At 38.1% G+C, this 22,767-nt stretch overlaps 2 protein-coding genes across 2 annotated transcripts in view; both read left to right on the top strand.

Moving 5' to 3' along the window:
* AHCTF1 (AT-hook containing transcription factor 1) overlaps positions 1–12,243 on the top strand; it is an 84,162-nt gene extending 71,919 nt beyond the window's left edge. Inside the window, exons 32-36 of the mRNA XM_004699964.2 lie at positions 625–812; positions 2,190–3,987; positions 7,627–7,760; positions 9,697–9,779; positions 11,780–12,243. Coding sequence (XP_004700021.1) covers positions 625–812; positions 2,190–3,987; positions 7,627–7,760; positions 9,697–9,779; positions 11,780–11,975 — 2,399 coding nt within the window. The 3' untranslated portion in view covers positions 11,976–12,243. The remainder of the gene's footprint in view (positions 1–624; positions 813–2,189; positions 3,988–7,626; positions 7,761–9,696; positions 9,780–11,779) is intronic.
* Positions 12,244–12,343: 100 nt separating this feature from the next.
* LOC101657797 (kinesin-like protein KIF28P) overlaps positions 12,344–22,767 on the top strand; it is an 85,551-nt gene continuing 75,127 nt past the window's right edge. Inside the window, exon 1 of the mRNA XM_004700175.2 lies at positions 12,344–13,227. Within this exon, the coding sequence (XP_004700232.2) occupies positions 13,162–13,227 (66 nt within the window). The 5' untranslated portion in view covers positions 12,344–13,161. The remainder of the gene's footprint in view (positions 13,228–22,767) is intronic.

Genomic DNA, 22,767 nt, shown 5'->3' with positions numbered 1-22,767 from the left:
GAGAATCATCCAGTACTTTCCATAGGCCGATCCAAGCCCATTGTAATTCTAAAATGACTCAGTGAGGATAGCAGATTGCCTAGTAGTCACCTAGTGAATATAGCTCAGTTTTACTTAGGAACAAACATTTTGAGCTTTCGCAGCTATTATACTGAAGTTTCACAATAAGGGCAGGAAGTATATTCCATTTGAGAAAAACCAGTGTCATTGATTTTAAATGAAATTTATCTTCTGTGTTTTATTTTTTGTAGAAAGGCTCTATATTGCTTAAACTGAGTGATAGATTACTGGAGAAAATGGGATGAAAGTTTTGGCAGATAGCATTTTATCAAAATCATATCTTTATGTGCAAAATAGTCTTTTCTACTTGCTTCCTTAATTGTGTATAATCCCCAAACAAGACCCACTGCCATTGCGTTGATCCTGTCTCATAGTGACCCTAAATAAATTTTACGTGAGCTGATAATGTCATCTTTTGCCCATCAAGCGGCTGGTGGGTTAGAACCACAGGCTTATAGTTTGCAGTTTAACACTCTCCCAGGAGAACCACCAAGGTTCCTTTAATTTTGTGTAATCTGATTTTAATCTAAAATGTGCAAGATTGACTCTTGATTTTTCTTTCAGCTGTGGTGGATTCCCTTGCTGATAGTGGACACTCTGGGCCTATTATTTCTGAAAGTCCTGTTATCTCTGAACATAGGCTTGATCATGAAATAACACTGAACCTAAAAGAAAATCATGAACTAGAAGTTGACTTATCCCGAGAAAAACCTCCAGTTTCTGACGGTCCTCCTGATACTCAAGAAATTCATGTAAAATTTTTAAAATTTTTTTTCTCTCTTTGTCGGTTATCTAGTTTTGGTGTAGTTGGTTGACTCAACTATTATAGAATCAAACAAAAACCCCTCTTTGGAAAAAATCTGTTTTAAAAAATGTTTAAATATTGTATGGGATATTGTAAGAACACATCCTTTGAATGAAAAATAGGTCTCATAAAAAACAAAAGACAAAGAAGGAATAATGTTGCAATGTTCTTATTGTTTCATATCTGGTTTGAATAAAAATCTTTTTTAATTATAAGAAAACAGATAAATAATGACTATTCCAGAGACAAATGAGACATTTAAAAAATGCACAGCATATATTTGAAAATACTCAGATAAAGTTGAACAGAATTCTTTTCCTCTGTACCTACTGTGGATATTCTACTCACTGAGCTTGAATTTCAGTTCAACCTCACACATTCCAGAAAGTCTTTAGAGGGGGGAGGTAATTAATGTAAATTATGGATTATAAAATTCCACCAAATCTCTATTATTAAGAGGCAACTTTTATACAATAAATGGATTTAAGATAAAGAGCAACTAACTGATCAAATCTGGTACAGAGAATTTGGGGGTTTTTTAACTCATAAAATTGTCCTAGTTGACCATATTGTATGAATGTTCTGACTCTAAAATAAGAGAATAGCATCCCTACTCCTTCAACTGAGAAGCTAATAAAAATTGTGGATACTTGGTTTATGAGTGAGAATCCTTATTTTAGGTATTTCCCATCTGTCATCTCACCTAATGTTCGGGGGAGTGGGAAAACGTCATTGTGTAGTTGGGTGGTGATGTTCTACCTTCTTGGTTAGGAGATCTATCTGTTACTTTCTACCTCCTCCTTTTTCTCCCCTTCCCTTACCAAAAGGTAAATGCAAGGACCATTCCTTCTTCTACCAAACCCTTGCAGGAGAGGTACTGAACTTGAAAGCCTTAGGATTTTCATGGTTTATGCAGCCCCAGCAAAGGGAAGAGGATTGAGTCTAGCCCAAGGGAGCTTATGTAGGTGAATTCTTCTTCAACCTTATGGGGATCATGCTGTTTAGAAAATTATGGATAGTTAGGAAATTTGGGGATTATCATTAACACAGTTTGGGGGTTGTTGTTTATTTTTCTCCCATTAATTTTTTATTGAGTGAGACTAGAGTTAAGTCCTTGATTCTTTCCACAACTGTTAGCATTATAATTTTCAAGATGATGTTAAGACTTTTTAGCAAAGAAAATGTGGAATTTCTACTATAATTCCAGCCATAATCTCAAACTTTTATTTAGTTCTTTTGACTGAGAAACATTTGTGCTGTAGGTTAAAATAAAATGTACATTAAATTTTTTTAACCAGTTTTTTTAATCTTTAATTCTTTTTAGGTGATTGAATACGAAAAAGTTGAAGCTCAAGCTTCAAGAGAAGAGGCTAGGAATCTTCCATACAATGCGATATATCCCTCAGAAACACTTACACTGCAATACAATTTTGGTACCATTGAGCAACAGTTTTGTGACTCGCCTGAAAATAAAGACTCTGCTGAGTGTGATGTTGCTGAAGTAGATGGAGAACTTTTTGTGTCTCAAAACAACTTTACCTTGGTACTGGAAGGTGAAGAAGACATTGAGACAGGCGATTCTGCAGCAGCTAGCGCAGCAGCTGAGGAAAAGCATATAAACAGTGGGGGGATTGATCATTGTGGGCATGTTGCAAACTTTCCCTCTCTCATAACTGGTGATCAAGAGTCCCAGAAGGCAAAGACATTGCCATATGTGCCTGAACCATTTAAGGTTGCAGAAAACTTACTAGATATAATTAAAGACACCAGAAGTAAAGAAGTTACTTCGGACTCCATGGAACAATCCATTCAAGAAAAAATACCTATAATAAGCCAAACGGTAATGAGTTCCACCACATTAATGACGTCTAAATTTAAGACTGAGGAAACTAGTACAATGACCATGAATGTCAGCCAGTTAGATGATACAGTTTCCTCCAGAACTCGCACAAGAGGACAGCGTGTCCAAAGCCTGAATATCAAATCAGAGCAGAAAGAAGTATCAGCAAATATCGCTACTCCTGAGACACTGGAGCTCTCCATTACAAAGAAAACTAGGAGGACAAAAGGAATTTCTGATGCTTCTGAAACTGTCTACTCTAATGTCAAAGGAATAGCTCAGAACCAGCAACTTCCTCAAAGTTCTATTACTCCTAGGAGAGGAAGGAGGAAAAAAAACATTGATCAAGACCCAGAAATTCATAAACCCATGGAACAAGAATTACAGATCAATACAGGTAGGGGACTAAGGAAGCTAAAGTCCTCTCAGCTCTTGGAAACAGCAAGTCAAAATGCTTCTTTTAATAAAGAAGTTAAGGTTACACCTGTTGCAAAAAGGACTCCTAAGAGAATTAAAAAGCCTATTGAAAATCAAGAAAGTGTTGAAATGATAGATTATTCAAAAGTTAATGAAGGGATGAGTCCTGGCAGAAGCATCAGAAAATTGAGAAGCGCTCATTTGAAAGCTTCTGAAGATACAGATTATGAACAAGATGTGAAGTCCAGTGACCACCAACTGCCCAGTCAACACAATCGAAGAGTGAGAGAGAAACAAGTTGGTACATCAGACAGGATGGACCACTCTAAACTCAATTCATCACAATTGACTCTTCATGAAATTGATGTGCCTGACACACCTAGGAAACGTGGTAGACCGAGGAAAACAGATCCATCTAAAGATTTAGGATCGAAGGCTGTCGGGAGAGTGAGAAGTCCCCAAGTGGGAAAAGGTCTTGGCATCCCCAGGAGATCTACAAGGAACACTCCAGCAAAAAGGGAAAACCAGCTAGATGTTGGGAAACCAGCTTTAGAAGAATCCGTTTTATTGCCAAATGAAGAACTTTCTACTGCGACGAGCTCTAAGAAGACTGCAAAAAGAACTGAAAATCAGACCCCAAAACCTCTGTTAAGCTCAATATTGGAAGAGCATTTAGATAAAGAAATAGCATGCAAAGAACCAAATAACCAAGCAGCTTCGCTTCCTACAGCAGCTTTGACTAACTCTTCCCAGAGCACAAGGACTAGATCTAGGAAGACCATTTTGTTGCCAGACTTTTCTCAACCAAAAAGCGAGCCTTTTTTATTTTCTACTCCAGTGTCAAAAGTTCCAAGGACAGAGAAAGGTAATGCATTTGTCTCTTTCGGAGCATAGTTTACATCTCATATACACAGCCTTCACCTTAAAATTGTATTATTTCAAAACACTGCTTTGCCTCTTGGACACTGATCATTTGTCTGAAAATTATATATAGTTTTATGGAGGAATTCCTCTGCAAAAAATGTTTTTATTTTTAATTGTGAAATTTAAAGAGTCATATTTCAGAGTTGTTTTGGCACCCAGTGTTCTGTTCCAGTATCACTTTTTAATTTTTAAATGTGAGTGGTATCGGTTGTCTTCATGGTACTCTGTCACATGCAGCCATGGGTGCACTGTGTTTAAAGAACACAGCTGGTAACCAGAAGCTTGGCAGTTCAAACCCATCAGTGGCTTTACACAGAGAAAACAGTTTGCTTCCATGACTTTTAATTTTTTTTCCTCCCTGTGCAGAATCAACATTTTCAATCTTATGTACCACTGCAATTGAATTCAATTCATGTCTTGGGTGATAGCCCTGAGCCTAGCTGGTTTTGAAGGAAAAAAGACAGCATTACTAATAAACAGAGACTGGAAACTATCTACATCCATATTAACTATTGCCCCATACACAGGCAACCTGCCTCATTGCCACTGATGAGCTAATAATGTTTGGTTGGTGTAGCTCCTGCCTTCCCAACAGGGTTGCTATTATTCCCAAGGGGGGCAAAAATATCTTAACTCATTTTATTTATAAAACAAAGATGTGCCCACAGTATGTAAACAGATACACACACTGTCAATGAATGGTATTTAGAATTCACGGGAAATTTTTTTCAATGGAGGGGAGGATGTCGCATGGGGAAAATAAGGTTCAGGGGCCTTGGTGTAGGTGAATTATCTCCCGGTAGGGTAGTTTTAAAGTGGGTCAACTGCTGGTTAGGTACAGTTATTTGTTAAATTGTGCACAGTTGATTCCAATTCATAGCAGCACTATATAGAACATAGAGGAAATGCCTCATAGAGCTTCCTGTGCTGCAATCTTTATAGGAGCCTATCACCAAATGGCTCCTTCACAATGACTGATTGATTGGTGGGTTGAAACCTGCAGCCTTTCAACTAGCTGTAAAGTGTTAAACCATTTTACCACCAGTACTCCTTTTAATGCATTAGTGAAAGAAAATCCTGACTTGAAAAAGACCAAGCGAAAGATAAACCATTTAAAAATCAGTAAACTAAAATTTCCTGTCTTCAATATTCATTGTGTAGAAATATTTAAATGTGTATACAGTCATTTGTTATAATACCTGAGCTTCTTGGTTAATAAAACTACCATATACCTGCTCCTCTCCGTAAAATAGATTATTTTTCCTAAAGATGACTCATACTTGTGGGGGACTTCTCTTCCCCGATTTGATCAGGCATTTGATTGTGGTGGTTAGTTGCTGTTGAATTGATTCTGACCCATAGCATCCAGAGTGCAGAGTAGAACTTAAACTCCAAGGCGTTTTTAAGCAACTCTCCAGGCTTGCTTGGGAGGCATCTCTGCATGGGTTTGAACCACCAACCTTTTGGCTTGTAGTGTAACGGTTGACTGTTTGAGCCACCCAAGAACCTTTGATTTTGGTAGGACTGTCATTGTTTTCGTTATGATGTTGGGAAAGAGTAGTTAGTTCTATACTTTACATGAAGAAGAAATAATGTTTAAATGACAACATGAAATGTATGAGACTAAGCAATCCAGTGCATTTACTGAATTACAAAGCATGATTTTGTTTTGTTAGGGAGTATGGGAGAGGAAGAGCTGGGGAGTGTGTATTTTAAAGGGGGACGGTATGCATACAATTAAAGATGAATGAATTTTCAAAGGAATACATAGCTATAATTTTAGTTCAGAAATGCTCAATACTAATCTCATTTCACTAGATAAGGAAAGTTAGACTTTCACCTTTATACAAGATACATGAAAAATGCTGAAGATGAATGGAAATTAGAGATTACTATTTAAGTTATTTTAAATCACTATATATATATATTATATATATATATATCACTATATATATATATAATATATAAATAAAACCTCTTTTCCTCGGGACTCAATGTGGGCAGTTCTACCTTGTCCTGTAGGATCACTATTAGTCAGCATTGAATTGATGGCAGTGAATTTGGGGTTTTGGCTTTAGTTTTCTTGGCTTGATTTGTCGAGTTGCCAGTCATTTTAAATAACTCATTTTATTCCTTTATTTTGCTATATTGGTTAAAATGGAAAAAAATACAACTGAGAATTTCAAATTTTTCAAAAAAGGACTATGACCTTACCGTTTTTATTCTTTGCATTGGAGTCGGAAGTGAACTAAACCTAGAAATCATGGGTTATTTTGGTGCAGTGTAGCAAATTTATGTCAGTAATTCTGATGTCATTTTTATGTTCATGTAATTATCTATACACTTATTAATTTTAACTTGGTTAATGAAAATAATGCGTGCTTGCCATAAAAAAACTAGGAATTGAAAGTTTGTAATCCAGCCATATAGAGAACTTTTAAATATTTAAAGAGTAGCAGAGCTGCTGATGACTTCAACGGCTAGCCTTGGGCTAGCGCCTTAGAAATAATAGCACTCCCCATATGCCACATGCTGCTCTAATCCCTTCATTCTCACACTGGCTTTTTGGTGGTGGTGGTGGTGGTGGTGGGTGCTATTACTAATTCCTTTTATAAAGAAACTGAGGCAGAGGTTGTCCACTTGACTTTAGATTCACAGCTAATAAATCCAGGACCTGTGATTTAATTTCTGCCTATCCAAACTCCACTGTTAGCAAGTTGATTCCAAGTTTCAGTGCCATTATATAGGGTTTCTGAGACTCAATCTTTACAAAAGCAGACAGCCTCGTCTTTCTCCTTCTGAATGAATCAAGAGTTTCAATCCAGCAATTGCCAGTGTCAGTTATGGGTGCAATACAGTCCATTGGAATCCGTATAAGAGATCCTGGCAGACTTGATTCAACTGCATTGAATTGGATCCATAATTGACATTGGTTATTAAGAAGGACCCCTGGAGGCATAGCAGGTTATGCTGACCACAACAAGGTCAGCAGTTCGGAACCTACCAACTGCTCTGTAGAAGAAAGATAAGACTTTCTGTTCCTAAAGAGGTACCGTCTCAGAAACCCACTAGGGCTGTTCTACCCTGTCCTGTAGGGTCAAAATGAGTCAAAATCAACTTGTTGGTAGTGAGTTTAGTATTGCCATTAATATAGGAGAGTTTCTAGGGAAAGTAAAAGGAAATCTTTGATTAAGTCCCCCGTGGTAAACCTTGTCTCTGAAATAATATGAACTGTGAAGCAAGCTAGCTCAGGTTGTATACCAGATTGATATTTTCCTTCCCCAAATGTTTGAGGAACAGTGATGATTCATACTAGTGGGATAATACAGCTTTGTACTTGTTTCATGTTTTCTTTGTGTGTAGTATTACTTGGTTGGAAGTATTAAATATTCTAAACACTTCATTTATTCAATGGATGTGATTTTTCCTGTTTCCTCTTCAGGCATGGGTTAGGGTAGAAAGTTTGTTAGGTTTGGGGATGTTTGCATTTTTCTAATGTACGTCATTTGTTCCAAGGTTTTGTTGAAATACGTATGTGAATAGCTATAAATGCTGGTTTGTTTCTTAAATCTTTCTTTAGCAAAAAAGAGAGCCCCTTCTGCACAGCTGAAAGAATTAGTTTCAGATTTATCATCACCATTGGTCTTCTCACCTCCGACTTTGAGAGCCAGGCGAAAAAATACATCCAATCCATCCAAGCTTGCTGATGTACTGGTAAGAAATGCCTGATTTTATCTGTATGCTTGTTTTAAACAGGTGTTTGCTGTGTTCTAAGTAATGTCTTCTAAATGAATTTCTTTGAAGATAGCAGACATTTATACTAAAATCCCCAAATTGCTTTGACTATACCAGGGGTCCTCAAACTTTTTAAACAGGGGGCCAGTTCACTGTCCCTCAGACCGTTGGAGGGCCGGACTATAGTTTTAAAAAAAACTATGAACTAATTCCTATGCACACTGGACGAGTCGGCTGCTAAGCAGGACAGGCAGTGATGGCAAAAACACCCGGCGGGCTGGATAAATGTCCTCAATGGGCCGCAGTTTGAGGACCCCTGGACTATACCTTCAGAGACCCTATCCATTAAGGTAGATTTGTATCAGGTTACATTTGTATTACTGGCAGCTGTAGTTTAAATTACACTCTTATCTTCACTTATTGATGTATCATTATCTAGCATTTGCATTTACAACAGCAGTAAACCTATCACTGTGAGACCATTTTGCATGTTAACAGTATATGCCTGGCCATAGGCCAGGTACAATGTGAGAGTGCACTTCTGTTGGTTGATGTTATGTGTCAGCTTGGCATTACAAAATGATGTAGTCATTCACATGGGGACCTGGTCTTTGGAGCTTAATCTTATCAATAAGTAAGAAGAGAGTGTACTTGTTGGAGGAAGATCTTAAAGTTTTAACGTCTACAGAACCATCTGAGTGCACAAGCGCTCTTCACAATGTTAATGGTAAAATGAAATGAAAGGTAATGGGATTCTCCACTGCTTTAAGCCTTCATACTTACTTAAAATGTAACTTCCTGAACCACTGGAATGACACCCATACATCACACTTGGAGAGAGGGTTTGAGTTGATTCTGTTGCCTAAACCACACCTAAACCTAAAATAGAAATTCTTAAAGGATTGAGTGTAGAAGCCCTTTAAATTTACCAGTATTAATTCATACACATTTATTGGATTATTTGCCATGGGCCAGATACTGTGGAAAAACAAAGGGTTACATAAAAATAACTCATACAAGTTCCTTATCTTTCAGGAATACCCAGTTTAATTGAAGAGGCAAAAACAAATAATTATTTTCACCATGTGATGAGAATCATTTGTAGGTCTATCTCGGAGATGTTGCAGGTTCAGTTCCAGACCACCGTAATAAAACAAATTTCTCAATAATGGGAGTCACGTGAATTTTTTTGTTTCCTAGTATATGTAAAAGTAATGCTTATGCTATACTGTGGTCTAGTAAGCATACAGTATAGAAAAAAAAAATGTGACAGGACATGTGCAGATGCTGCTGGAAAAAATGGCACCTATACACTTGCTCAAGACTGAGTTGCTACACCTCTTCAGTTTGTAAGAAACAATATCTGAGAGGCTCAAGATAGGCAAGTATAAGAAAACGAGGTATCCCTGCCTACCCAAACATCCCTGGTGACTAAGGTAGAGAACCAAGCCTGCACCAAAAATAGCAGAAAGGCACAGAGGCTTGAAGCTGCAAGGCGTGTTACATCCCTGACAGAAATAGCCAGGTTTATATTTCACATAGTTTGTATCAGTTCTGAGGAGAAAAGGATAGTCCCTGGTCGTCTAATTCATATGGGATGATGAGACCCTTAATTTGGACAGCAGTAGTGGGAAAAGGGCGGCCAAGGGAAACCTTCTAAAATAAAGTTGACAAGACTTGGGGCTCAAATGAGTATATATAGATCTAGGTGAACAAAACTTCTATTTGTTTATTTTTTTTACATTTTTTTAAAATTAAATCATTTTATTTGTGGCACTTCTATTCAAGTTATCAATTTTGGATTTGAATTCATTACCACTGTTTGCCAGTATGTCTATAACTCTAGATTAAATGTCAATTTATATTTTGAATGTTTAATTATTAAAGAGTTGTCTTTTTTGAATTTTTAACTCAGGAAGATGATCCTAAGTCAACTGAAGCCGTGGGAAAGCAAGACGTGAAAAGGACCAGGGCTGCAAAAACAAAACAAGCAAGCGTGTACGACCTTTTCTGTGCTGTGTGACTTTTACCTAGACAGTTAACCGCCCCAGGAGAGTGTCATTCTTAGGGACATTTTACATTAAAGCTAACATGACTACATTTTAGCGATGACAGTGAATTTTTAATGTAGCATGAGACACCCATTCTTTTTTAGAAAGGTAGTGAAAGGTTAGTATACTCTTTCGCAATAGATGGAGAAGGGAAATGGGTTGATTCATTAACTATTTAATGAGTACAGGTGGGTAACTATTAGTAAAATGATAAACTTACAAACTGAATTATTTATATACAAGGGGATTCCCCCTCAAAATAGAAAAAAAGCTCTGCTGGACAAAGCTTTCGTAGTGTGCGTTTTTTCAGCTAGGCAACCATCCAGCAACGCAAGTTAGTGCACCCAGTAGTGTCATCTGAACAGGTTCTCTCTGGTCACAATGAATTTTTTTTGGAAAGGCAGTTTCACTCAAACTCTGTTTTTTGTGATGACTAATTTAAGAGAACAGTGTGCAGGTGTGAAATTTTGTTTCCTGCTCAGGAAAAAAATGCCACAGAAACCATTGTGATGTTGGTCACAGCTTACAAGGACCAGCGCTATGGGAAAAACTCAAATGTACGAGTGGTTTGCTTGTTTCAAAAGTGAAATGTCAATTGATGACAAACCTCGTTCTGGATGTCCGTTCTCAACCGAAGAAAATACTGACCAAATTTGTGCGCTTGTGCTTGAAGACTGGCGAGGGACCATTGAAGAGATGGGGGAGTTTTCTGGACTATCTTGGAGCTTGTTCCAGCAAATTTTAACAGAAGATTTGGGTCACTGTGAAATTTGTGCCTCAGGTTCAGACTGAACATCAAAAAAGAAACTACCCAGACTTTTTTTCCACGGTTATTACTGATGACAAGACATGATACTCTTCTTACAACCCCAAAAGCAAATATCATTAAGCCAATGGGAGACGCCATCGTCTCCTTGCTCCAAAAACCTTGTCAAATGAAACCAAAGATCAAGATGATGCTCAGTTGTTGTTTTTTTGATGTGAGGGGGATAGTGCATTTGGAGTTTGTTCCACCAGTTCAGACTGTTAATCAAGCTTTCTATTTAGAGGTTCTGAAAAGATTGTGTAACATTGTGCAACAAGAGGGCCTGATGTGTGGTAGACAAGCGGACTCTGGTTTTGCCATCATGACAATGCACCTGCTCACACAGCCATCTCACTGTGCCAGTATTCGGCCCAAAACAGCATGCCTTTCTTGCCCCATGCACCTTACTCACCTGACCTCGCTCCATGCAAATGCTTTTTGTTTCCATGAATGAAAGGACAGCGATTTGACCACACAGAAGAGGTGAAGATAAAAACGAGGGAGGTGCTGTTGGCCATCCAAACAGATGAGTTTGAAATATGTTTCCAAGAATGGAATCACAGATTTGACAAATGTATTAAGTGTAATGGAAAGTACTTTGAAAGTGATAAAGGTGGTTTAAAAAAAAAAAAAAAAGTTATATAGTTGGGTTTTTTTTAATTCTGGGTTTTTTGGGTATCCCTTAATATAATTCATTTTATATACAAAGGTTCATAAGAATTTCATTTTTCTGTGAACTTTTAACTGCCACATAGGGTTTTTGAAGCAGATTCATAGACTTGTCTTCCTCTGGGTGGATTTGAACCAGCAACCTGGGTGCTAGTCAAGCTCTTGACTACACCTCCCAGGGAGTAGCTTGGGCTAGTTTTATTAATTTTTATGAAATATTTAAAGGAAAAATCAGCACTTGTTGATTTTAAATATCCAGGTTTTTTTTAAACTCTCAAATGAAACCTTCCTTCCAATCTTAACTCTATCTCAAGTTGACTTCACTAAGCTTCCTGTAGCTATTAACGCTTTTATAAAATGCAAGCACTAGATAAGGTCATATATTCCTAAGATTTCTTTCAGTATGTTGAGGATTCAGTAACATTTCACAATTGGATGCCTCTGTATTTACTTGGATTATATCTCTTTGACAGAAAAACAGAAAAAGAAAGTTCTTGGTCACCTCCTCCAGTAGAAATTAAGCTGATTTCTCCCTTGGCGAGCCCAGGTGATGGAGTCAAGAGCAAACCAAGAAAGACCACAGATGTGACTGCAAAAGTTATTGGGAGGAACAGAAAAAAGCCATCATCATCCTTTCCAAAGCAAGTTTTACGCAGAAAAATGTTGTAATTCTTTTCGACTTTTTGATATACACCTATTTGTAAAGTCATCGAAATTGTGTGGGTTACTAAAAATCATTTAATTTGAAAGTAAATAATTTATATAAATTATTGTGAATTTTTCTAAACAAGATCGTCAAGAAGTACAGTAACTCCATATGGAGTGATACTTTTAATCACAGGCAGTTTTTCTATTTTCTATCAAGACTTCATACCTTTATATAATATGTAAATATGGCTTAATATTCGATGTTAAATAAAGTATATACTTCACAATAGTTTGTGTCTGTAGATTTTTGAGCGGGATTTCTGTTTTAATGATTTGTATACTAGCAGGCAATGATCCCATTTTCTTTCTTTGCAGTTATAAAGTATTAAACCCACCTTACAATAAGAACAATTTAAAGTTGCTGTTTTATAATTTATGCACTTTGCTTCTGTAATTAACGTTTCTAATCAAAAAGTATATTTCTTTTGACTGTTACTTTGTTGAAATTGAATTATGGGCATGAAATGTTGCTGCCTTTTTGTAGTTTAACAAGTTTGGTGTAATCTACCTCAAATAATGCATTGGTTAACTATAATGTTGGCATTTCTTATTCAGCAAATTTCAAAGGTTATATATATCTTTAAGTCTCTGAATTGTTCAAAGACTAATTATCCAGGTTAGGTGGACCGGTTCACTGCTCACTAGCAACTTCATAACAGAAAGGAGAAGGAAAGGAAATGTAAAGTTAGTCAGCTTCATGCGTATATATATACACAAGCATATCTTGTGTGTGCCTAAAAAATTGAACAAGTTTTAGAGTAGGGTTCTGGCAGTAAAGGGACTTTTAGTATTCAGGTTTTAACACTGGCAAATTCTTACCTTACCTCAGGCACAAGATTTATTAAGGATGGGGAGGGGAAGGCATGTGAATAAATGTGATAACAGGGAAGGAAAAATAGAACCACCTGTTTGCTGTATGACTGTGTGCAATTAAGTGGTGATATTTGATGTAGGCTAAAATTCATCAATAAGTAAGTGGTATAAAATAATTTATAGCAGGCAATTGATAGTGTGTAATGAATTGACCCATTAATAATTGATTATCTAGAAACAAACTGCTTTTGTTGGTTAAGTTTTTAAGGTTTTAGCTTGAAGCATAAGCAGTTTGCGTTAGACATTAATTTCTTACCACATAATACAGATACTGATGAGAATGCCTATGCCAAGTGTCGACAGTGTGAAAGTAGCGGTGCGAGTGCGGCCTTTCAGTCAGGTTAGTGATAAAAAATAGTACATTGCCTTGTCGGAAGTTTTAACTTTGATTTCATTACTTTTTTAATAGTTATCAAACCTTGTATTTAAGCTGCTTGTCATTATTGGAATAACTTATTTAAATGAACTTGTTAAATACATAATTTGAACATAATTCAGTGAATACTTAATTTCATTCCTTTGCGCAAGTAGCACAATAAAAAAATTTGAGAAAAAATGTACTGTCAAGTTAATAATTTTTTTTTAACCAGTGCAGTTTGGTGAATCTAAATGTGTAGTGTCTATTTTTAATAGATTTTTTCCCCTAAACCTTTTCTCTAAATCAGGAACACAGATCTCTCTTTCATGACTTTATACTTTAAATGCACTTCTGTATCCTTATTTATGTAGCTTTTTATAGGAAATAATACTTGTTAAAAAGTGTTACATCTTAAAAACATGAAATATTTTAGGGACAACCACAATTTTTACATTGTAGCAATAGCATTTCTTTTGATTATGCATTATTAAATTTTAATATAGTTATAAACAATTGACTCATTTCACAAACTTTTGATTAACTACTTATGGATCAAATGTATACTAGATTCCAAGAATACAAAGAAAAATTATTCTCCATCTGCTTACAATCTTAAGTAAGTAAATTACTTTTAACAAAATGTATTACAGCAGTAGGTGCACAGAGGAAAGACAGAGTTAATTTTGCTGGGAGAAAGCTTGAAGGCTCCCTGGATGTGCGTGTTAAAGAAGATAAGATTTGGATGTAGGCTTGCTAGCTACACAGCAATATGCAAAGATTTCGTCGACATCATTCTGAATAAAATGCAGTGGTAATGATAAACTTATACTAGGTCTTCCTCTTTTACAACTTGCTGCTTTGCCTCTTTGCGCAACAATAATCAGTATTGCCCTGCCTTTTCAGGTAATGTTAATTCTTTTCCTTACCATCTATATTATAAAAAAATGCTTCAACCGGGCAGCCATAAAAAATAGATAACTTTAGTTTATATGTATAGATCTATGTGTGTAGTACCTATTTAAGGCATCTGAACTGGCATGATTTCTCAAGCACATTTGGTCAAAACAAATGTCATTTATAACAAGTGAGTCAACTGTTTTGTTTGAAAAGTAAAGCTGATTCATGGGCACCCTGAAGGTGGTTATTCCAGGGGTCTTGTTTGTACTGGTCTCTAATGAGAGTTAACTAACTACCAGTTGTAAATAGTATAAGGGAAAAAGTAGGAGGGAGCACTAAAATAACTACATAAAGGCCCCCTTTATTAAAAAATAGCATGTTATTCAAGGACAGCAGTAAAATTGACCGACTTAAGCGTATAAGGAGCAAAACATAAGCAACAAAGAAGGAAAAGGGATGAGTTCGAGAGAGAGTCTGAGGAGAAATGGATCGCACCTGCATGACTACTACCAGCTTAGTCTTCAACTGAATTCCCTGTTCACAGCATTTCAGTTGCTTAAAAAATGTTTACACTCGTCTCCATACTTTCTTGGGAATCAGATAACAGATTTTGTGTGCGACCTTTTTATAACTGGCATTCTCAAGCCTTTGGAGCTGTTAAACACACAGTACTTTAAAACCTGAATGACCCGTTTCCTTATCTGTAAAATGGAGATCTTGAACATAGTGCCTAAAAAGTTAGAAATACCAGCGGCTATAGCTTGCTGTGGCACTGTCGGGTAAGTGTTGAACTGCTTACCATGAGAGGTCAGCAGTTCAAATCCACCACCAAGTTTTAACTAGGGAACTAGGCTGTCTGTTCATCTGTGTACAGATCAGTAGTCTCACAAACACTGTATAGAATTGCTTGGAGTTGGAATTGACTCAATGGCAGTGGGACTCTTGTTCCGATACATATGTAAAGCTGCCAGAGTCCGTTTTAGACATTTTCCTTATGACGGAAATAAACCCCTACCTCTTTCTCCTCATTTTACTCCATCTTGTTGTCCTTTGACCTCTAACCCTAAGGAACCATCTGCTGTCTGTGGATTTCTGTATGCTGGACATTTTATATGAATACAGTCCTGTGGTCTTTTGTCACTAGCTTTGTCCCTTAATGGTTTTGAGGTTAATCCATCTTGGGAGTTTGTATCTGTTTCATTGTTGGGGCCAATAGTTCATTGTATAAATACATTCCATTTTGCTTGCCCATTCATTTGTTGAACATGTTGGGGTTTTTTGCCTTATGGCTATCGTAAATGGTATTGACATGCAGAGTTTTGTGTGAACATGTTTTCATTTCTTTCCAATATCTAAGCATTGCAGAGTCCTGGTGGTTACATATTTAGTCACACGAGGAGCTGCCAACTTTGTTCAAATGGCTGCGCCATTTTAAGATCGCGTCTGCAGTGTCCAAGGGCTCCAGAATTCCCACCTCCACCGCCGCTTAGGCTCAAGCCATTCCAATGGCTACTAAGTGGAAGCTCATTGTGGTTTTGATTTACTGATGGCTTTTCAAAAGATCAACAATCATTTTTGCATTCTCTCTGGCCAGGTATCTTTATCAGTCAGTTGTAAGAGTTCTTTAGCTGTTCTAGATACAAGTCTCATCAGATAAGTGACAAGTCAAAAAGTATTGGCTATGAAATCTAGAAAAATCTTTTTGAAATAAAATGGAAGTTACTGTTTCTTGACATTGTTCATCAAGCTCTACACATACTTCTGAAGGCAGAATTTTGCACTCTGGGATGGGATGTATATCATGTCAAAACAGTCGCAGTTTGAGTATCCTTAGACTCAACTCACGTTCATTTGAAATGCCCTCCCGAGTTTGGAAACAAGTTTGAAGGGGCAGGATAGGGCTGTGGGGATGGTTGAGGTAAGATTTCCAAATGAAGTTCTCAGGTCAGCCACTTCTGAAGAATGAGCAGCTGCAGTGTGATGGGGAAAAGTTCTTCATATAATGTTCCTTGCCTTTTTCTCAACAGCCAGTGCTGTTTTCAACTTCTTAAAACTTCCTAAAAGTAAAAAGCCTACATGATTGTCCTGTGTCTGTCTATTCCAAAATAACCAAGCCCACTGCCCTCAAGTCAGAAACCCCACGCAGCGTTTCCAAGGCCGAAAATCCTCACAGCAATGGGCCTCCTTTTTCTCCTTGGAAATGACTCGTAGGTTTGAACACCTTTGTGGATCATGTCTAACCCAACAGTATCACCAGGGCTGGTCCTATCAAGATTACCCCTTTGGCAGCCCAAAAACACGTGCCGTACCCCAAGGTGTTAACCTATTCCTTGAATTCACCCAGCAGATCCCCCACAAGCAACTGTTGGTTGGTCCTTTTTTGGCCAAACCTAACAAGACTGAGCTTGTCTGCAGCCATTTACAAGTTTAAGCATGTTTTGTTTGGGTTAAATCCAAGTATATATGATCTAAACTCGGCTGCTTGCCTTACCCACATACAACTTGCAAATATTGTCTCCTTTTGTGTTGTTTGTCTCTTCACTTCCTTGATGGTGTCTTTTGGAACATTTTATGATGTCTTTTTTGTTCCTTCTGTTTCTGGTGTCCTATCTAAGAAGCTTTTGCCAAATTCGAGATCATAAATATTTACTCTCGTAAGAGTTTATAATTGGTATTTGATATGAGACAGGATCCAAGTTCTTTTGCTTTCTTCTATATGGTTATCCAATATCTTATTAAAAACTCTTATTTTAACCCAGAAGATGGTCTTGGTATCCATTTTCAAAATTACTGGCAATAGGTGTATGGTTTATTTCTGTACTCAATATTATCCCATTTGTTTATATGTATTTCTAACAGCATGCTATCTTGATCACTGTTTAGAAGTAAGTTTTGAATTTTTTTCCCCAATTCACTGCCATTAAGTCAATGCTGACTCATTAGCGACCTTCTGTGCATTTCTGAGACTATAACTTAAGGTGAGTAGAAAGCCCATTTTTTCTCCCAGTTTTGATATTTGAGGGTGTGACTACTACTACTTTGTTCTCAGATGATTTTGGCCATTGCTAACGAATGCTGTTGGAGATCACATTGTATGTTTCGATTGGTTTGAAGAGCAGTGCCACCTTCATGATAAGTCTTCACGAATATAGGATGTTTTCACATCAAATTTCTTTCAGCCATGTTTTGTAATTTTCAGAATGTAAGTTTTGTACTTCACTTGTTAAATGTCTGTAAGTTTTCTTTTTGATGTTGTCTTGGATTGCTTTCTTTTATTTTGGGATTGTTTGTGGCAAGTGCATAGAAATAACATGCTTACAGCGATCAGTAAGTTTGAGGCATCCACATAAACACCCACCCTTCTAATCTGCTGTCCGCCCATGTGGAGGTGGGGTTTCACTACCCCTTCAGCCTTGTTAGGTACCATCAAGTCAGTTCTGATCCAGCTACCCATGCGCAACAGAATGATGTTGCCCCGGTAAGCCCTGTACCATCCTCACAATTTTTATGTTTGAGCCCATTTTTCAGGGAATGTGTCAGTACACCTCAGTCATGGTCTTTTTCTGTTTTGATGCCCTTCCACTTTATCATACATCATGCCCTCTTCCATGGACTGGACTTCCTGAGAGCATGTCCAAAGTTAATGAGAGGAAGTCTAGCCAACCTCGCTTCTAGGGAGCATTCTAGCTGTACTTCTTCCAAGACAGATTTCTTTGTTCTGGTACTCTGTGGTACTTCCTGTATTCTTTGCCAGTAACACAAATCAAATGCGTCAATTCTTGCTTATTCGGTGCTCAATTTTCATATGCATGTGAAGTGACTGAAAATATAGCTTGGTCAGGCACACCTTTCTCCAAGCCTCAAGCCGAGTTCTTCCTCATGCAGTGCAGCGTCTTGAATTATTTGCTCAGCATACAGATTAAATAAGTGTGAGATCATACAACTCCAATGCACAATTTTCTCTTGAGTCGACTTGCTGCAATCTCAAGAACCTACACAACGTTCTGACTGTCAGGCTACTTTGATCAAACCAAACCCTAAACTTGGTACCATCGAGTTGAGTCCAACTTCTAATAACCCGATCGGACAGAATCAAACTACCCTTGTGGGTTTCTGAGACGAAATCTTTAAGGGAGTAAAAAGCCTCCTTTTTCTCCCTCAGGGTCACAAACCACTAACCGACAGGGCTCCTCAATGAGAAATTATATATATATATATAAAATTTGTAATTCAGTGGGATATCAGGATTCATAGTATACCATGCTTATAACTGTAGCTATAGTTCAAAAGGATGCAAATGCAAGGTCTGAAAGAGTTCCCAATATAGTGCTTTCCTGTCCCAAGATGCTCTGCCTTCCTGAGAGCAGATATTCTTAGTATCCAGAAAGCTCTTTGACCCTCCTTGTATTAGACAGCCCTACATGATCGAAGTCATGGCTCTCGAGACTCGTTGCTATAGCTAAGGCCATCTGATGAGTTTTCTGATTTGACCTGGCCCACTTCCCACCCCCCATTCCATCAGCACAAAGGTCTCAAGTGTGGCCTAGAAGCCCTGGACCCAGAAAACAAATATTCCAATGATTATTTCTCTGAGCTAAGGACAAATAACACCTTATTTGTGGTAAAACTTGGTTCTTTACCCCACACCTGTGAATCTAAAACAAGTCCTACAAACAGTGTATATATAACTCAATCTCTTTAAGATCTAATCTGAATACTGTTTTTGAAAGAAATTTTAATCCACTTTACATAGTATATTAGTGTACATGTAGCATTTTGTTATGTATATAGCTCACGTCTTTATTCCTCCTTTACTCATTCCTGTGCATTAAGCATGTAGTTTGCCCTACAGAAACACAGTGAATATATATATATATTCATTGTGTTCATTCATATATATATGACTTACTTAAAGTGATTGACTCACAGTTGTGGTGACTGGCAAGTTCAAAACCCATACGTCAGTCAATAGGCTAGACAATACTTCTGGCTCACAGGATTCTGAGGGCTGGCAGTTCCAAATCTATAGGTTATACAGAGTGGAGATTTCTGCAGGCTTATGTTTCAAGATCCAATCTTTTTTAATGTTTAAATGGCAAAGAAACAATGGGAGGTCAAATGACAAAGTTTCAATCATTTGAGTCAGATTCATCATTTTAACCTACTATAGTTGTCTCTCCAATACTGATAACAGGTTATTCCCATCCCTCACTTATGGTTGGAGGGAAATCACTGTGTAGATTCTGCACATGTATACAGGCTTCCACTGTCGTCCATAGCCTTCTGCACACCAGAATCTCGCAATTTAAGCTTTGGTACTATTCCCTCCTTCACGTTTGGATCCTATAATTTACAGTCCTTGAATCATGGATATTGATGTGCTTTTTTCATGTGGGTTTAGTTGACAACTCACTAAGATGGCTGCTTGTTTGAAAGCAAGCCTTTAAGACCCCAGACGCTATTCTTTCTAATAGCCAGACACCATCTGCTTTCTTCACCACGCTTTGCTATAGCATCCATATCTTCCATGTTCCCTTCTTGAAGGCGAATATCCAGCAGGATCATGTTCTAAGAACTAATGGTTCTTAGATTGGAGCTAGAACATAAAGTATGAGGTCTAAATGCATTCCTGAATTTGTTTTTTATCTGCCTCTGGTTCACCGTAGAGACAGCCTTGTTATTTTATGGTAGAGAATCCTATCGATCATCTCCCTGGAGAATAAGGACCTTCTGTTTATTGTGCCATTGATTAGTACTAATTTTAAAACACTATTGAGAAAGGAAGATTGAACAAGTGTAAGCTAACTACAAATCACAATACATGGATTATAGACTGGTACAGAATAAATCCTTACATGACTGGACACTTTTTACACTAACAGTGGGAGTTGGTGTGCAGGCAAAATTTACAATAATATTCAATGGCAGGTCTGCCAAAATAATATGTATCTCAAGCAAATGTTGGTTGCCTACTGACAGTTCAATACTCTTCGTATAGCTGTCTTTTGTCTCTTCACACACCATTCTGTTTCAATTGTAAGTCCTGGTTACAGATGTGTCTGAGGTAGAGTCTACATCACCTAGTGAGTGGGGTTTCCACATTCCATCCCTCTGCTATGACCTTTGGAGCATGTTGTGGCCTTGAAGATTCGGTGTCTCAGTATTTGATGGCACATGGCCTGGGTCCCCAGGGGGTGTACAGAAACTCGGGTTAATGTGGCCTGTTAGGCGCATAGTACCATGCATACCCTCCCTTAGGGTCCTTGAAAGTATTGTTAGCCAATACCCTGCCCCCACCCCACTAGGAGATTGGGTTCTTTTTTTCTACGAACAGACATCCACTTCTCTAAGATGTACAAGCTCCCTTTCTCCTCTCCTGACTTGATTTTCCCATTAGTATCCCTCATCACTCTGGTAGGAATGTCTGCCAGTCTTGAGGGGGGCGAGTGGGGGTGGGGGTGGAATGGATGGCGCCCTGTCTCCAGTGAATTTTTCACATCAGTTATTTTATTCTTCAACTCCAAATTTCAGTTTGGTACTTATTTATAATTTCTATCTCTTATCGATACCATCTATTTTATGGAATATTGCCATCTAATTTTTATTATAATCATGCTTTCCTTTACTTATTTGAATAGGCTTATAGTTACTCATTTTTTGATAAATCCTCATCTGTTCTCTTTCACAGAAGTTTCTAGTGCCCCCCAAAGTTATAGTCATGCTTTGCTGGTTCTCAGCATGTCATAATTTTATGTTGGAAACGGAACATTTTGGATAATGTAGCAACTCTGGGTACCATTCCTCTCATTCCAGGTCTTTTTGTTTTTGCTTGTTCAGTGAGAGGTTGGATTAGTCTAGTCAAATCTATTTCCTCTCTGGGGGCCCTTATGGTATAGTGGATTACACATGGGCTACTAATTGCTAGGTTAGTAGTTCAAGCCCACCAGCTGCTCACAGGAGAAAGATGAGGCTTTATGAACCTGTAAAGATTTACAGGCCTGGTAAACCCACAGGGCCATTTCTACTCAGCCTTAGCGCATTTTTATGAGTTTGAATGGACCCAGCAACAGTGAGGTTTGTTTTTATAGTTTTGTCTCTGCCCATAGTCAGTCACCCTGAGACCAAAGTGGTTTTGGTAGGGCACCATTCCCATTTTCTTGACCCTGTCTTAACTCCACTGATTGCTGACTGATTGCTCTATTATTTTTGATAATGCTCTGGACATTTCCAAGCTAAACAATCAAATTTGGCCTTTTTTAAAAGAATAGTCTCCGATGTCAGTGTTTGATATTTATTTGGACCACAGGAGGGCTTTTCTTAGATGTCTTATTATTCAATTATTTCCTGATTTTCTCCTACTAACTAGCCAGACTATAATTTAGCCTGTGTCTTGAATCTCCTCAATTGCTTTTCACTAAAACAACTCCACTGTTTTTAGTGTGGCTTTGGGTTTCCCCTTCCCCACCCTCTGTTTCAAATGCAGTCAGTTATTTTGGGAAGAGATTATGAATTATGTTTTTGGCCTACTTCCCCTCACCCTGAGAGGTCCTGGTCATATAGTGGTTACATGTTGGGCTGCTGACCACAAGGGGGTTACTTCAAAACCACCAGCCACACCACAAGAGAAAGACAAGGATTTTGACTATCAAGAGTTACAGTCTCAGAAACCCAGAGTCAGTTCTATCCAGTCCTATAAGGGCACTATGAATCAGAATCAACTCAATGGCAGTGAGTTTGGTTTGGTTTGGTTTTCCTCACCCCAAGCAAAATCTCTAAATAGGATCTCTGGAGCTGGGCTCAGAGAAAATAGCAACCCCTGCTCTGGAAGTGAAGTTCTCAGGAGAGTATACAGAACCCTGAAGTTCTCAGCTTATCTCTTCCATCCTGAAACCAAGGTCCAATGGGCTGAAGCAAGGATGATCAAGGGCTCCATAGTCAGCAGGGGGGGGTGGGGGGGGTGGCGTAGAAGAGGGACTTCTCATTCACTTGGGACAAAGCCTCTACTACCAATGACAGAGAGGATGGAGACTAACACTGACACGCTCCTCCTGGGAAGAAGGAAGGGTATCTGACTGAGAAGGGCTAAGAGGAGAGATGGTGTGTGGGCGGGTGTAGAAGCTTGGAAGGGATTCCCCGGCTCTCTGAGCTGCGAGGAGCAAGGAAAGAATCTTGTTTCAAATAGCACAGATTTACATCTGACTGATTTTGTGAAATGTTCTTGAATTAATGTCTTCATTTGCTGTTGCCCCCAAGGACCATTTATAATGCCTATTTAAGTTGTTTTGTTTTAAAAATAATTGTCATCAGTTTTAGTGTTGAAATGAATGTGCATACACGGGAGAGCAGGCTATTCTAGGAAAGTTAATACGGTTAAAGGTAAGCCTTTCAAAAGTTCTAAAGGAGTCGTGTGAATGAGGGGAGTGCGGAGGGGGGACCCAAAGCCCATCTGAGGGAACTGGACATCCCCTTACAGAAGGGTCGCGGGGAGGAGACGAGCCAGTCAGGGTGCAGGTTAGCACTGATGAAACATATAACTTTCCTCTAGTTCTTAAATGCTTCCTACCCCCTACTATCATGATCCCAATTCTACCCTACAATTCCAGATAGACCAGAGGATGTACACTG

This window comes from Echinops telfairi, unplaced genomic scaffold (assembly GCF_000313985.2).
Source record: "Echinops telfairi isolate 266 unplaced genomic scaffold, ASM31398v2 ScPeMD7_7424;HRSCAF=8462, whole genome shotgun sequence".
NCBI classification, from domain to species: domain Eukaryota; kingdom Metazoa; phylum Chordata; class Mammalia; order Afrosoricida; family Tenrecidae; genus Echinops; species Echinops telfairi.
This window is presented reverse-complemented; position numbering and strand designations above follow the sequence as displayed.